General features: G+C 43.8%; 1 protein-coding gene across 1 annotated transcript; it reads right to left on the bottom strand.

Annotated features, from left to right (window-relative positions):
* Positions 1–2,777: 2,777 nt before the first annotated feature.
* Positions 2,778–3,551, bottom strand: LOC115178383 (ankyrin repeat and KH domain-containing protein 1-like). Its single transcript, XM_029739548.1, has 2 exons — positions 3,267–3,551; positions 2,778–2,931 (listed from the first exon to the last, which is right to left on the bottom strand). The coding sequence occupies exons 1-2, from the start codon at positions 3,466–3,468 to the stop codon at positions 2,873–2,875; spliced, it is 261 nt and encodes an 86-aa protein (XP_029595408.1). The 5' UTR covers positions 3,469–3,551; the 3' UTR covers positions 2,778–2,872.
* Positions 3,552–16,490: the final 12,939 nt, after the last annotated feature.

Below are 16,490 nucleotides of genomic sequence, written 5' to 3'. Positions count from 1 at the left end.
TGTTAACTTCATGGACCTTCTTTCATGCCACAGTATGACTGAAAAAAACAACACACATAAACATCTAAATCCATGTGCATTCAGCTAAAACTGTTACCAAGACTGTATTAGCAAAAATAGATGCATATTTACATTGGTCATGGCTAGAACAGGGCAAAAATCAAACAAGACATAATATTTGTTAACTGACCACAATTTCCTTATAACTATTTGACACAAAAGTAGGATGCACAATGCTTACAATTTGGACTCTGCAAATGACCTCACTAAACTTTGATCCTTCTCGACTTTCATTCGAGGGGTTCTGTCATCCTCCGATTCAAGTTTCTGACAAGACAAAGAAAAACGGACACATGGAAACACATGAGCGTATTCAAGCAGTCATGCCTCTAAACAACACCCAGGTTGCGTCCTAAATGACACCCTATTCCCTATAACAGGGGTGTTAAACTCAATCAGCGCATGGGCCATATTGAAAAAGCACAACAAATTTGCGGGCCAGACATAGCCTATTATGTTTGTTTTTACAAAACAACATGCATACAACTGTGACCCAAACTGGCCATTAGCCCTTTGTAATGTGAATGCACCAATTTGTAAGTCGCTCTGGATAAGAGCGTCTGCTAAATGACTTAAATGTAAATGTAATGTCTACTTATGTACATAGGATGCTGAATATAGTAATTTAACATATTAAAACAAAAGAGATAAATAATGTGTCCAGCCTTTGCTGCTAGATGTGCATAATATGCTCCGACCCTAATCAAAACTCCAAATAACAAAAATGTAGCTAGGTTGTTGAAACATTTAAACATGTTTATTATTTTTTTGCATTGCATGGATGGATCACCAACCTGGTCTCAGAGCATTTCGTATTATTCTGTATGGAAATCTGGAATACTTATTCACAGATGCAAGCGCATCAGGCTGTAATTTAATAAAGAAGATGACTCAACTGTAGACTCATTTATACTCGCTTATGTGTCCTATTGTCCTTAAGTAGTAATTTATACCCATGTGTGAATCCTTTATCTTATAATTTGTTGACGAGCAAGATTACATTTTCTGTAGGCTACAGCAATGACCCTTGATAAAGGAATCTTATATCTTGATGATAATAATCAATAATCAATACTCAATACGCCTTGACTAATGCCCAAGGTTTGTAAGACAATGGGTTAAATAATTAGGCAAGGACTCAGCTTTCTGCAAAAGGTTTCTGTAGCTTTATTCAGAGAACGTTCTGAGGTCAGGATAACAAAACAGTCATTATATAGTTCTTGCTTTCTTATGCACATGCATTTACACACAAACTGTTGGTGACCTGCATCCCCCTTTGACTTCCCACACTGTTTATCACTATCCAGCTCAGCCTGTTCCTTTCCCTCAAGGTTAGGAACCCCTTGAAGTTTTACTCCCTTTACCATCTGTCCCCTGCTCTCTACACTAATTACATACACACATTTCTTTCCCTCTCCAGTGGTTCCTGGACTTTCTGGGACTAATCAGACCAATCGATCACTACATTGATCATTACATTGATTATTCATTAACCATGCTGTATGACTAATAATTCATCATGGTTTATTGATTCATTTACCTTTATTAGATAATTCTCTTATCACCCTTTAAGAGCGAAACCTGGCATGGACATTAAGCCTTCAACACTTTAAACTTTCGATCCGGTAGAAGATTTGGTCAGTGCCATTAGTGATTATGTGATACACCGCACTGGCTGGCTCTAGTGTGTGTGGGTCTGGGAAGAGGGGTGTGTGGCAATGCACTGCTGTTTGGTGTGCATCACGTTGGCAGTGCTTGCTGTGACTTGTAGTGCAGCGCAACGCGGGGCGGTATGGAACAGGGCCAAAATGGATTGACAAGCCAAATAATTGCAAGGGCCGGATAGAAATGTGTCACAGGCGGATTTGGCCCACAGGCCTTGTGTTTGACACGTGCCCTATAAAGTGCATTACTTTTGACCAGAGCCCTGAGTGCCCTGGTAAAAATCTGTGCACTATGAAGGGAATATGGTGCCATTTGGGAAGCACACCCACACTTATGCAAACGTGTGAACAGCTCATGCAAAAACACTGTATTGACATGAACTGTGTTTCCTAGGCCTCACCAGGTCAGCCCCCATCTGCAGCAGCAACTCAGTCACATCTGTTATCACCGGCGTATGTCAGAGCCGTATATCCTGTCGCCGTTGTGGCATGGACATTGGCTCTTGAGGACAAGAGCACAGGTTTATAATTACACATAGAAGGTTGTGTGTGTGATCAGGATAACAAAGCAAAACTTTGGAGGAAATGTTGGTTTTGGTGAGAGCCAAGAAGAATTTCGATAATGGCTGAATTGAGGATTAAAATATATATGTCACCTTTATTTAACCAGGTAGGCCAGTTGAGAACAAGTTCTCATTTACAACTGCGACCTGGCCAAGATAAAGCAAAGCAGTGTGACAAAAACAACAGAGTTACACATGGAATAAACAAACATACAGTCAATAACACAATAGTGTGTGCAAATGAAGTAAGGAGGTAAGGCAATAAATAGGCCAATAGTGGCGAAGTAATTACAATTTAGCAATTTACACTGGAGTGATGTGTGCAGATGAGGTTGTGCAAGTAGAAATACTGGTGTGCAAAAGAGCAGAAAAACAAATATAGGGATGCGGTAGGTAGGTGGTTGGATGGGCTATTTACAGATGGGTTGTGTACAACTGCAGTGATCGGTAAGCTGCTCTGACAGCTGACGCTTAAAGTTAATGATGAGAGAATCTCAAATAGAGATTGGTAGTTTGGTTTGAGAGAGCCGAACAGAGAGGCAGTCCAGTTAGGAGAGGTTCTGCTTACCTCCAGCCAGCAGGTATTCAGCTCAAGGCGTTGAGCAGCCCAGTTCGATGTCGGCCCCTGCAGTTGATGTTGGCAGCTGCAGAAAACAGAGACAACAGAGGGAGGATTCAAGATTGTTTTGCTGGGAACACACTTTTAAGGAGTACTAATCTATTCCCACTGTTGTCTCCAGAAAAATTATTTCAATTTGTTTTGGAAAAGCCAGCTTGTCTCTTTTGCATCAACTCAATAAGATCATGAGCTTAAAACTGTATCTGACTATAACCATATCACTGGAGAATTTTGTTTCCGAACTAGGGTTTTGTATTTTGCCTCAACACTGAGCTTGGACATGGTACAGTAGGTAAAATCTCTAAACAGAAGCACTGGCCTAATTCCCAGATAGAAAGAGAGGGAGAGAGAAGCCCATACCTTGTGCCAAAAGCAGCGCCTCCATCTCCTCGTGGCCCTCTCGTGCAGCCTCTATGAGTGGAATGTATCCCTCATCGATGACCTCCTCCAGTTTGGCGCCCCTCTTGATCAGCAGGGCAGCCAGCTCTAAGTGTCCTCCACTAAGGTCCAATAGCAACTGCGCAACCTTCACATGCAGTCCTGAAAAGGGGCAGATGAACATGCACGACAGGGGTCACCATCACAGCCACACTGCAGCTTGTTCGATTTAAAGGAATACTTCAGGATTTTGGCAATGCAAATCACTACGGAATCTGTGCCGATCTGGTTACATCCCTTCTAGCCATGACCCTGCGCACCTGGACAGCCTCGCCAGGTGGAGCCCTCGAGTGGATGTTGAAAGAGTGAGACATCCGCATCTACCTCAGAGTTATAGCTGCCTCTCACAGGTTGCTAGCAATGCCTAAATTATGATTTGGTCAAATAGAAAACTTGTTAGTTGTCATAGCAACTGGATTTGTGTTATTGCAATGTGCATAGGGAAGTTTAGGCCTCCTTTCAAGTGAACAAACTACTCACACTGATGAGACATACATTAGTTGTCTTGTAACGATGTGCGCTGAGAGTCGGGAAGCAAGTTAAGGGAGTGAGTGTTTTAATAAATAAACACAACATAATACAAAATAAGAAACACGAACAACGCACAGATATAACACAGGAACAGCAACAATAGCGCCTGGGGAAGGAATCAAAGGGAGTGACATGTATAGGGAAGGTAATCAGGGAGGTGATGGAGTCCAGGTGAGTCTGATGATGCGCAGGTGTGCGTAACGATGGTGACAGGTGTGCGCCATAACGAGCAGTCTGGAGACCTAGAGGCGAGGAGGAGAGGGAGCACACGTGACATGTCTACATTTGTTTTTGACAAGTATATTTGATTACAGAATCCTTCATGCATAATTTTTAATTATATTAATTGAACTGAACATTATTTTAAAAAGTATATATAAATTCAGCTAAAAAAATAAATGTCCTCTCACTGTCAACTGCGTTTATTTTCAGCAAACTTAACGTGTAAATATTTGTATGAACATAACAAGATTCAACAACTGAGACAAGTTCCACAGACATGGACTGCACAAGATTTTCCAGTTCTTGCTGTGAGATGTTACCCCACTCTTCCACCAAGGCACCTGCAAGTTCCTGGACATTTCTGGGGGGAATGGCCCTAGCCCTCACCCTCCGATCCAACAGATCCCAGACGTGCTCAATGGGATTGAGATCCGGGCTTTTCGCTGGCCATGGCAGAACACTGACATTCCTATCTTGCAGGAAATCACACACAGAACGAGTAGTATGGCTGGTGGCATTGTCATGCTGGAGGGTCATGTCAGGATGAGCCTGCAGGAAGGGTACCATATGAGGGAGGAGGATGTTTTAGCTGTAACGCACAGCGTTGAGATTGCCTGCAATGACAACAAGCTCAATACGATGATGCTGTGACACACCGCCCCAGACCATGACGGACCCTCCACCTCCAAATCGATCCCGCTCCAGAGTACAGGCCTCGGTGTAACGCTCATTCCTTTGATGATAAATGCGAATCTGACCATCACACCTGGTGAGACAAAATCGCGACTCGTCAGTGAAGAGCACTTTTTGCCAGTCCTGTCTGGTCCAGCGACGGTGGGTTTGTGCCCATAGGCGACATTGTTGCCAGTGATGTCTGGTGAGGACCTGCCTTACAACAGGCCTACAAGCCCTCAGTCCAGCCTCTCTCAGCCTATTGCGGACAGTCTGAGCACTGTGCGTTCCTGGTGTAACTCGGGCAGTTGTTGTTGCCATCCTGTACCTGTCCCGCAGGTGCGATGTTCGGATGTAATGATCCTGTGCAGGTGTTGTTACACGTGGTCTGCCACTGCGAGGACGATCAGCTGTCCGTCCTGTCCCCCTGTAGCGCTGCCTTAGGTGTCTCACAGTACGGACATTGTAATTTATTGCCCTGGCCACATCTGCAGTCCTCATGCCTCCTTACAGCATGCCTAAGGCACGTTCACACAGATGAGCAGGAACCCTGGGCATCTTTCTTTTGGTGTTTTTCAGAGTCAGTAGAAAGTCCTCTTTAGTGTCCTAAGTTTTCATAATTGTGACCTTAATTGCCTACCGTCTGTAAGCTGTTAGTGTCTTAACGACTGTTCCACAGGTGCATGTTCATTAATTGTTTATGGTTCATTGAACAAGCATGGGAAACAGTGTTTTTTAAACCCTTTACAATGAAGATCTGTGAAGTTATTTGGATTTTTACGGCAGGTAGCCTAGTGGTTAGAACATTGGACCAGTAACCGAAAGGTTGCTAGATCGAATTCCTGAGCTGACAATGTAAAAATCTGTCGTTCTGCCCCTGAACAAGGCAGTTAACCCACTGTTCCTAGACCGTCATTGTAAATAAGAATGTGTTCTTAACTGACTTGCCTAGTTAAATAAAGGTTGAATAAAAAATGTATGAATTATCCTCTTTTCATATATTGAACATATTCCTTACAATATATATTTTTGAATGAATTAATATTACTGTCCCCACTACAACAAATAAATACATGCAATTTTGTCCTGAATTCCATTCATTCCTATGGAGGACAGCACCTTCTTGGGATTGCCAATATGGCGGCCGGTGGCGTCAAAGCCTCTTATTGGTCATTACATAGCATCGGAAATCAAGGGTTTATACACATCATTGGATGGACAGTGCATATAGAAAGTCTACACCACCTTGAACTTCTTTCAAAAATGTGTTGCGTTACAAAGTGGGATTAAAATGTATTTAATTGTAATTTTTGTCAACGATCTACACAAAATACTATGCAATGTCAAAGTGGAAGACAAATTATATATATTTTTAAAGATTAATGAAACATAAAACACTAATATACCTTGAATAGAAAAGTATTCACCCCCTCAGTCAATACATGTTAGAAACACCTTTTGGCAGCGATTACAGCTGTGAGTCTTCTTGGGTAAGTATCAGAAGTGCTTTACACACCTGTATTGTGCAATATTTGCCCATTATTTTTTTCAAAATTCTTTAAACTCTGTCAAGGTGTTGGGGATTATGAATAGACAGCTATTTTCAAGTCTTGCCATAGATTTACAAGCAGATTTGTGTTGTAGGTTATTGCCCTGCTGAAAGGTGAATTCCTCTCCCAGTGTCTGGTGTAAAGCAGACTGAAGCAGGTTTTCCTTTAGGATTTTGCCTGTATTTGTATTTGTATTTATTATGGATCCCTGTACTCTTCCTGGGTCCAGCAAAATTAAGGCAGTTATACAATTTAAAAACATTACAAAACATTCACAGATTTCACAACACTGTGCTTAGATCCATCCTGAAAAACTCCCCAGTCTTTGCCGATGTCAAGCATACCCATACCATGATGCAGCCACCACCATGCTTGAAAATAAGGAGACAGTTACTCAGTGACGTGTTGTGTTGTATTTTCCCCAAACACAAGGCTTTGCATTTAGGCCAAAAAGTATATTACTTTGACATGTTTTTTTGTTTGTTGCAGTAGTACTTTAGTGCCTTTAGTGCCGCAGCGGTCTAAGGCACTGCAACTTAGTGTTAGAGGCGTCACTACTGACCCTGGTTTGATTCCAGGCTGTATCACAACCGGCTGTGATTGGGAGTCCCATAGGGCGGCGCACAATTGGTCCAGCGTCGTCCGGGTTAGGGTTTGGCTGGGGTAGGCTGTCATTGTAAATAATTATTTTTTCTCAACTGACTTGCCTAGTTAAATAAAGGTGAAATAAAAAAATGAAATCCTCAGACAATCTGCTTCAATAAGTGTGCCTATCTCTGCATGACATTTACCATGGTTAACAACACTAAAAACAACGTGAATGAGGGAGAAAAAACAACATTTTGTCTATAGGCTTCCACCTGATATTAGCTTTGGAGAAGCATTAATAGGCAAGGGCACAAGCCTGATTTCCATATACTTCGACAAACAAAAAACAAAACAAAAAAAGTACCTTTATTTAACCAGGTAGGTCAGTTGAGAACAAGTTCTCATTTACAACTGCGACCTGGCCAAGATAAAGCAAAGCAGTGCGACAAAAACAACAACACAGAGTTACACATAGACAACCGTAGTCAATAACACAAAAGAAAAATCTATGTACAGTGTGTGCAAATGCAAAAGAGTAGGGATGTAGGCAATAAATAGGCCATAGAGGCGAAATAATTACAATTTAGCATTAACACTGGAGTGTTAGATGTGCAGATGATGATGTACAAGTGAGATACTGGGGTGCAAAAGAGCAAGAGGGTAAGTAATAATATGGGGATGAGGTAGTTGGGTGTGCTATTTACAGATTGGCTATGTACAGGTACAGTGATCGGTAAGCTGCTCTGACAGATGCTGCTTAAAGTTAGAGAGGGAGATATAAGACTCAAGCTTCAGTGATTTTTGCAATTCGTTACAGCCATTGGCAGCAGAGAACTGGAAGGAAAGGCGGCCAAAGGAAGTGTTGGCTTTGGGGATGACCAGTGAAATATACCTGCTGGAGCGCGTGCTATGGGTGGGGGTTGCTATGGTGACCAGTGAGCTGAGATAAGGCGGGGCTTTACCTAGCAAATACTTATAGATGACCTGGAGCCAGTGGGTTTGGCGTCAAATATGTAGCGAGGGCCAGCCAACAAAAGCATACAGGTCGCAGTGGTGGGTTGGATTGGAGATGCTTAATGTGAGCCTGGAAGGAGAGTTTACAATCTAACCAGACACCTAGGTATTTGTAGTTGTCCACATATTCTAGGTCAGAACCGTCCAGAGTAGTGGTGCTAGTTGGGCGGGAGGGTGCGGGCAGCAATCGGTTGATGAGCATGCACTTAGTTTTACTAGTATTTAAAAGCAGTTGGAGGCCACGGAAGGAGTGCTGTATGGCGTTGAAGCTCGTTTGGAGGTTTGTTAGCACAGTGTCCAAAGAAAGGCCAGATGTATACAAAATGGTGTCGTCTGTGTAGAAGTGGATCAGAGAATCACCAGCAGCAAGAGCATTAATACATCAACCACAGAATAATTATTAACTTGACCATGCTTAAAGATACACTGCTCAAAAAAATAAAGGGAACACTTAAACAACACAATGTAACTCCAAGCCAATCACACTTCTGTGAAATCAAACTGTCCACTTAGGAAGCAACATTGATTGACAATAAATTTCACATGCTGTTGTGCAAATGGAATAGACAACAGGTGGAAATTATAGGCAATTAGCAAGACACCCCCAATAAAGGAGTGGTTCTGCAGGTGGGGACCACAGACCACTTCTCAGTTCCTATGCTTCCTGGCTGATGTTTTGGTCACTTTTGAATGCTGGCGGTGCTTTCACTCTAGCGGTAGCATGAGACGGAGTCTACAACCCACACAAGTGGCTCAGGTAGTGCAGCTCATCCAGGATGGCACATCAATGCGAGCTGTGGCAAGAAGGTTTGCTGTGTCTGTCAGCGTAGTGTCCAGAGCATGGAGGCGCTACCAGGAGACAGGCCAGTACATCAGGAGACGTGGAGGAGGCCGTAGAGGGCAACAACCCAGCAGCAGGACCGCTACCTCCGCCTTTGTGCAAGGAGGAGCAGGAGAAGCACTGCCAGAGCCCTGCAAAATGACCTCCAGCAGGCCACAAATGTGCATGTGTCTGCTCAAACGGTCAGAAACAGACTCCATGAGAGTGGTATGAGGGCCCGACGTCCACAGGTGGGGGTTGTGCTTACAGCCCAACACCGTGCAGGACGTTTGGCATTTGCCAGAGAACACCAAGATTGGCAAATTCGCCAATTTATGCTGGTGCAGTTGGCCCTGGGTTCCTCCTAATGCAAGACAATGCTAGACCTCATGTGGCTGGAGTGTGTCAGCAGTTCCTGCAAGAGGAAGGCATTGATGCTATGGACTGGCCCACCCGTTCCCCAGACCTGAATCCAATTGAGCACATCTGGGACATCATGTCTCGCTCCATCCACCAACGCTACGTTGCACCACAGACTGTCCAGGAGTTGGCGGATGCTTTAGTCCAGGTCTGGGAGGAGATCCCTCAGGAGACCATCCACCACCTCATCAGGAGCATGCCCAGGCGTTGTAGGGAGGTCATACAGGCACGTGGAGGCCACACACACTACTGAGCCTCATTTTGACTTGTTTTAAGGACATTACATCAAAGTTGGATCAGCCTGTAGTGTGGTTTTCCACTTTAATTTTGAGTGTGACTCCAAATCCAGACCTCCATGGGTTGATAAATTGGATTTCCATTGATTATTTTTGTGTGATTTTGTTGTCAGCACATTCAACTATGTAAAGAAAAAAGTATTTAATAAGATTCTTTCTTTCATTCAGATCTAGGATGTGTTGTCTAAGTGTTCCCTTTATTTTTTTGAGCAGTATATATTCAATATCTGATTTGTTATTGTTACCCATCTACCAATCACTGCTCTTCTTTGAGGCTTTCGAAAAGCTCCATATTCTTTGTAGTTGAATCTCTGCTTAAAATTCAATACTTGACTGAGGGACCTTACAGATGTAGTTTTATCACACAACACAATGCCACAGATGTCACAAGTTTTGAAGGAGCGTGCAATTGGTATGCTGACTGCAGGACTGTCCACCAGAGCTGTTGCCAGATAATTTAATGTTAATGTCTCTACCATAAGCCGCCTCCAATGTCATTTTAGAGAATTTGGCAGTTCGTCCAACCGGACTCACAACCGAAGATCATGTTTAACCACGCCAGGCCAGGACCTCCACATCCGGGTTCTTCACCTGCGGGATCATCAGAGACCAGCCACCCGGGCAGCTGATGAAACTGTGGGTTTGCACAAAAACTGTCAGAAATCGTCTCAGGGAAGCTCATCTGTGTGCTCCTCGTCCTCACCAGGGTGTTGACCTGACTGCAGTTTGGCGTCGTAACCGACGTCAGTGGGCAAATGTTCACCTTCGATGGCCACTGGCACGCTGGAGGAGTATGCTCTTCACGGAAGAATCACGGTTTCAACTGTACTGGGTAGATGGCAGGCAGCATGTATGGCGTTGTGTTTGGCGAGCAGTTTGCTGATGTAAACTGGTGGCAATAGGGTTATGGTATGGTCAAGCATTAGCTAAGGACAACAAACACATTAGCATTTTATCAATGGCAAGATCCTGAGGACCATTGTCTTGCCATTCATCCGCCGACATCACCTCATGTTTCATCATGATAATGCACGGCCCCATGTCGCAAGGATCTGTACACATTTCCTGTAATCTGAAAATGTCCCAGTTCTTCCATGGCCAGCACACTCACCAGACATGTCACCCATTGAGCATGTTTGGAATGCAGTTCCCACCAATATCCACCAACTTTGCACAGCCATTTAAGAGGAGTGGGACAACATTCCACGGCCACAATCAACAGCCTGATCAACTCTATGCGAATTAGATGTGTTGCGCTATCTGGTGGTCACACCAGATACTAACTGGTTTTCTGATCAACACCCCTACCTTTTTCTAAGGTATCTGTGACTATCTGTATTCCCAATCATGTGAAATCTGTAGATTAGGTCATAATTAATTTGTTTAAATTGACTGATTTCTTTATATGAACTGTAACTCAGTAAAATCTTTGAAGTTGTTGCTTTTATAGTTTTTGTGTAGTTATTGGCCGGGTCGTTTTTGAATAGCGGTGGTATTTGCGTCCCTTTGCAACCATTAAAAACACTTTAAAAATACATAGTTACATATCATACATGTTTTTGTTGATATTGAACTGTTTATCAATGCTAAAATGTATTGTTTATGCATTGTTTAAAGTACTTGGGGTAAGCAAATTGGCTGTCCCAGTAACGATGTGTATAGTTGTAGTGACATGTTTTGGGGATTTAAAGATATACGGTACCATTCAAAAGTTTGGATACACCTACTCACTCAAGGGTTTTTCTTTATTTATACTATTTTCTACATTGTAGAATAATAATGAAGACTTCAAAACTATGAAATAACACATATGGAATCATGTAGTAACCAAAAAAGTGTTAAACAAATCAAAATATATTTATATTGAGATTCTTCAAAGTAGTCACCCTTTGCCTTGATGGCAGCTTTGTCATATCTAAAATGTGGCATGGGGACAAAAATGATGTGTTTCTCTAGTCCAGTCCTTCTCAAATAGTGGTTTGATTAAGCCGCTTGAGTTTTTTCAGCGAAAACGTGCCGAATATTGCCAACAATCTTCCCGCTTTGTGAATGCTACTTCAGTAAACCAGCGAGCACTGTTAGCATCATATAAGGTGGAGTACCAAATTGCTCAGTGCAAAAAACCCCACTCCATAGCAGAGGAGCTGATACTGCCTGCAGCATTAGACATGGTCTCTGTCATGCTGGATGACGCAAGTGCTGCAAAAATAAAAACTATCCCTCTGTCCAATGACACTGTCGCCAGATGTATAAATGACAATGCTAACAATCTTAAAGAACAGCTGGTAGATAAACTCAAAGACAAACGTTTTGCCTTACAGTTTGATGAAGCAACTGACAGCAACAAAGACTGTTTGTTTATCGCTTATGTACGTTTTGACATGACAAACTCCCTGTGTGAGGATCTACTTTTTTGTAAATATGTCAGAGACAGAGCCACAGCTGAAGAGCTATTCAAAATGCTGGACTGCTTCCTGACTGAGAATGGGCTAAAGTGGGAGAATTGCATTGGTGTTTGCAGTGATGGTGCACAGACCATGGCAGGGATGAGAAAAGGACTTCGGCACTCATCAAGAAGGCCTCACCTAATGCTGAGTGGACACACTGTGCTATACACAGAGAAGCACTGGCATCAAGGCACCTTTCCTCTGAATTAAGTGAGGTTATGACTGACATTGTAGGTGTAGTCAATTTTATAAAGACCAGACCACTAAAAACAAGAGTCTTCTCTGCTATCTGTGAGGAGATGGGAGCTGAACATCAAGCTGTGCTGTTTCACAGTGAAGCAAGGTGGCTGTCATGAGGAAAAGTAATGTCCCGAGTTTTTGAGCTCAGAGAGCAGATAAGAATGTTTTCGGAGCAGGAGCACAAGTATGACCTCGCAGAAAAATGTAGTGATGAGAACTTCCTGGCAAAACTGGCCTACCTGAGTGACATATTTGGAAAGCTAAATGAACTAAATCTACAGCTTCATGGGAAAGATAAACACCTCCCTCAGGTCACAGACCAGATCAGCCCTTTCACTCGAAAGCTTGCAATGTGGGGCAGGCGACTTCATGAAGGAAATACTGATTCATATCGAGAACCTGCATGAATTTGTTGACACTACTGACTATGATGCCACCTCAGTGATTCCATATATTAAGGAGCATATTTCATCACTGATGGGATTCTTTAAAAAGTACTTCCCTGAAAACAGTTCCCAATATGACTGGGTGAGAGATCCTTTCAATGCACCAGCTCCAACTGGTTTCAGCTCTGCAGAGGAGGACCAGTTCATTGATATGACGTCTGACTCCACATTGAGACTGAGGTTCACATCACAGACACTGAGTGAATTCTGGCTGAGTGTAGAGAGGCAGTATCCACTCTTAGGGCAGAGGGCCATGGGCATTCTTCTTTCTTTTGCAACATCTTATCTTTGTGCTGCACTGAAGACCAAGTACAGGTCCCAACTAAACATTGAGCAGGAGCTGAGAGTTGCAGTATCATGCTTCAAACCCCGCTTGGAAAAGCTGTGCTCTGCAAAACGTGCTCATTGTAGCCATTAATCCTGACTTCCTCATTTTGATTTTAAAAAATCAGCACAAATTGTTTTATTCATTTTTGTTTTATAGGTCAAAGTGTTTCATATATTGTGCTCCTGAGTTAATGTTGCTGATCAATTTGAATGTATTATTATTTATTGATTATATTTTATTTTATTTTTCACTATCAAATGGTCAAAAAATGTTTACAGTTTAAATAAGAATGGATTTTTAAAATTTAATTTCAGGCAAATTGATGCACTTTAAGTCTTTTCTGTTACAGACTAAAAAACAATGTTAATAAAGTTATTCTTTGTTGTAAGTTGATCTATATTTCTTTCATTTTCTTTAATGTTAATAAGGACACAATGTTATGCAGAAGTGTACTTATAACAATTGTATAGACAAATGATACTATTTACAGTCGCGGCGGCGAGTTGGGGGTGCAAAATGTTTACTTCTTCCTAGGGGGGGCGTAACAGAAAATAATTGAGACGCGCTGCTCTAGTCCAAGAGAAAACAGGAGAGCAGTTCAGTGGGCAATGCAGATAGAAATGTCATGGTAAATTAAGGCTACTGTATGATGCACAAATATTTATTTAAATAGGCAAGTCAGTTAAGAAAAAATTCTTATTTTCAATGATGGCCTAGGAACAGTGGGTTAACTGCCTTGTTCAGGGGCAGAACAACAGATGTTTACCTTGTCAGCTCAGGGATTCAATCATGCAACCTTGCAGTTACTAGTCCAACGCTCTAACCACTAGGCTACCTGCCGCCCCAGATATGGACTATCGTTGTTGTCCATTTGTAATATAACAATAATAAAACTCTCTTTTCCTTCAAGTATGCTTACTAGATCTTGATTTTGAAAAAATAACAGAACATGACGAAGACAAAGTAAAATGTATATATTTTTTTTAATAAGTAAATATTCTCAAAAGCTGTGACAAACTTGTGCTTGGTGGAAATACACTACCGCTCAAAAGTTTGGGGTCACTTAGAAATGTCCTTGTTTTTGAAAGAAAAGCAAATTTTTGTGTGCTCTCTCTCCGGCCTCTAGGTCTCCAGACTGCTCGTTATGGCTCACACCTGTCACCATCGTTACGCGCACCTGCACGTCATCAGACTCACCTGGACTCCATCACCTCCCTGATTACCTTCCCTATACATGTCACTCCCTTTGATTCCTTCCCCAGGCGCTATTGTTTCTGTTCCTGTGTTATATCTGTGCGTTGTTCGTGTTTATTATTTTGTTTTATGTTGCGCTTATTTATTAAAACACTCACTCCCTTAACTTGCTTCCCGACTCTCAGCGCACATCGTTACACCATTAAAATAACATCAAATTGATCAGAAATACAGTGTAGACATTGTTAAAGTTGTAAATGACTATTGTAGCTGGAAACTGATGATTTTTAATGGAATATCTACGTAGGCGTACAGAGGCCCATAATCAGCAACCATCACTCCTGTGTTCCAATGGCACGTTGTGTTAGCTAATCCAAGTTTATAATTTTAAAAGGCTAATTGATCATTAAAAAACCCTTTTGCAATTATGTTAGCACAGCTGAAAACTGTTGTTCTGATTAAAGAAGCAATAAAAATGGCCTTCTTTAGACTAGTTGAGTATCTGGAGCATCAGCATTTGTGGGTTCGATTACAGGCTCAAAATGGCCATCAACAAAGACATTTCTTCTAAAACTCGTCAGTCTATTCTTGTTCTGATAAATGAAGGCTATTCCATGCGAGAAATTGCCAAGAAACTGAAGATCTCGTACAACGCTGTGTGGCCCGGGCCGCAGACCACGTTGCTTCTGCCAACCCTATGACTGTGGGATTGACCTTCTCCCTAGCACCACACCGCCCAGGGGATGTCTGTACTCTCTGTTGGGACCAGAGATCAAGGCTATGGATACCTGCATTGGGGACGCCCTAGCTGCTGGATTTATCCGTCCCTCTTCCTCTCTCGCCGGCGCAGGGTTCTTCATGGAGAAAAAGGACAAGACCCTGTGCTCATGCATTGACTACTGAGGACCCACTCATCTTCTCTGCCTTCGAGCCGCTCCAGGAGGCCACTGTGTTTTCCATGCTGGATTTACGGAATGCCTACCACATGGCGCGGATACGAGAGGGGGACAAGTGGAAGACCGCCTTCAACACAGCCAGTGGCCTCTACGAGTATCTGGTCATGCCCTTTGGCCTCACCAACGCTCTGCTGTGTTTCAGGCTCTGGTGAATGTCATCCGCGACATGTTGAACCGGTTCATCTTCATCTACATTGATGACATCCTCGTCTTCTCCCGCTCCCCTTAAGAACACATGCGCCACGTCCGGCAGGTCCTTCGATGCCTTCTGGAGAATCAGCTGTTTGTGAAGGCGGAGAAGTGCGAGTTCCATCACTCCACCATCCCTTTTCTGGGTTACGTCATCTCTGCTAGGAGTGTCCAGATGGATCCTGGGAAGGTGAGAGCAGTGATGGATTGGCCTCAGCCTACATCCAGGGTGCAGCTGCAAAGTTACCTGGGGTTTGCCAACTTCTATCGCCACTTTATCCGGGGTTACAGCACCCTGGCTTCCCCCCTGTCAGCACTCACCTCGCCCAAGGTTCCGTTCACGTGGTCTCCAGCTGCTGACCGGGCGTTCCGGGACCTCAAACATCGCTTCACCACAGCTCCCATTCTGGTTCATCCTGACCCATCTCATCAGTTCGTGGTGGAGGCTGATTCTTCAGATGTCGGAGTTGGGGCTGTCCTGTCCCAGCGTTCTGCCCTTGACCTCAAGCTACATCCCTGCGCCGCCTTCTCCCATCGTCCTCTCCCCAAACTACCCTCTGCCAAAGAGACGGCCCAGCTCATGGTGCAACACGTCTTCCGGATCCATGGACTGCCCGTGGACATGGTCTCCAACCGGGGTCCTCAGTTCTCGTCCCAGTTCTGGAAGGCGTTCTGCACCCTCATTGGGTCGTTGGCCAGCCTGTCCTCCAGGTTCCACCCCCAGTCCAACGGCCAGTCGGAGCTAGCCAACCAGGACCTCGAAACTACCCTGCACTGCCTGGTCTCCGCCAACCCCACCACCTGGAGCCAGCAGCTTGTGTGGGTCGAATATGCCCGCAACACCCTTCCCTGCTCTGCCACGGGTCTATCTCCTTTTGAGTGTTCCCTGGGCTTTCAGCCCCCGCTCTTCCCTGAGCAGGAAGAGAAGGTTGGCATAGAGACATCCTGGACCTAGCCCTCATCGCCAACTTCCACCGCCGGCACCCCGGTCAACCAGGTATGCGCCCAGGTAGGACGCCAGGTGGTGCCCCTGGGGGGGGGGGGCGTAACGTCACACCCTGATCTGTTTCACGGTCTTTGTGATTGTCTCCACCCCCCTCCAGGTGTCGCCCATCTTCCCCTGTGTATTTATACCTGTGTTCTGTCTATTGCCAGCTCGTCTCGTTTGTCAAGCCAATCAGCGTTTTTGTGTCAGCTTCTGATTTTTCCCAGTCTCTCTTTTCTCGTCCTCCT

This window comes from Salmo trutta, chromosome 38 (assembly GCF_901001165.1).
Source record: "Salmo trutta chromosome 38, fSalTru1.1, whole genome shotgun sequence".
Taxonomy (NCBI): domain Eukaryota; kingdom Metazoa; phylum Chordata; class Actinopteri; order Salmoniformes; family Salmonidae; genus Salmo; species Salmo trutta.
The sequence above is the reverse complement of the archived record's forward strand: the minus strand, read 5'-3'. Positions and strand labels throughout refer to the sequence as shown.

Coding starts and splice junctions, on each gene's coding strand:
- LOC115178383 (XM_029739548.1), bottom strand. CDS start 3,468: ATGTTCATCTGCCCCTTTTCAGGACTGCATGTGAAGGTTGCGCAGTTG. Junction 2,932..3,266: donor GGCGCTGCTTTTGGCACAAG/GTATGGGCTTCT, acceptor TGTTTTCTGCAG/CTGCCAACATCAACTGCAGG.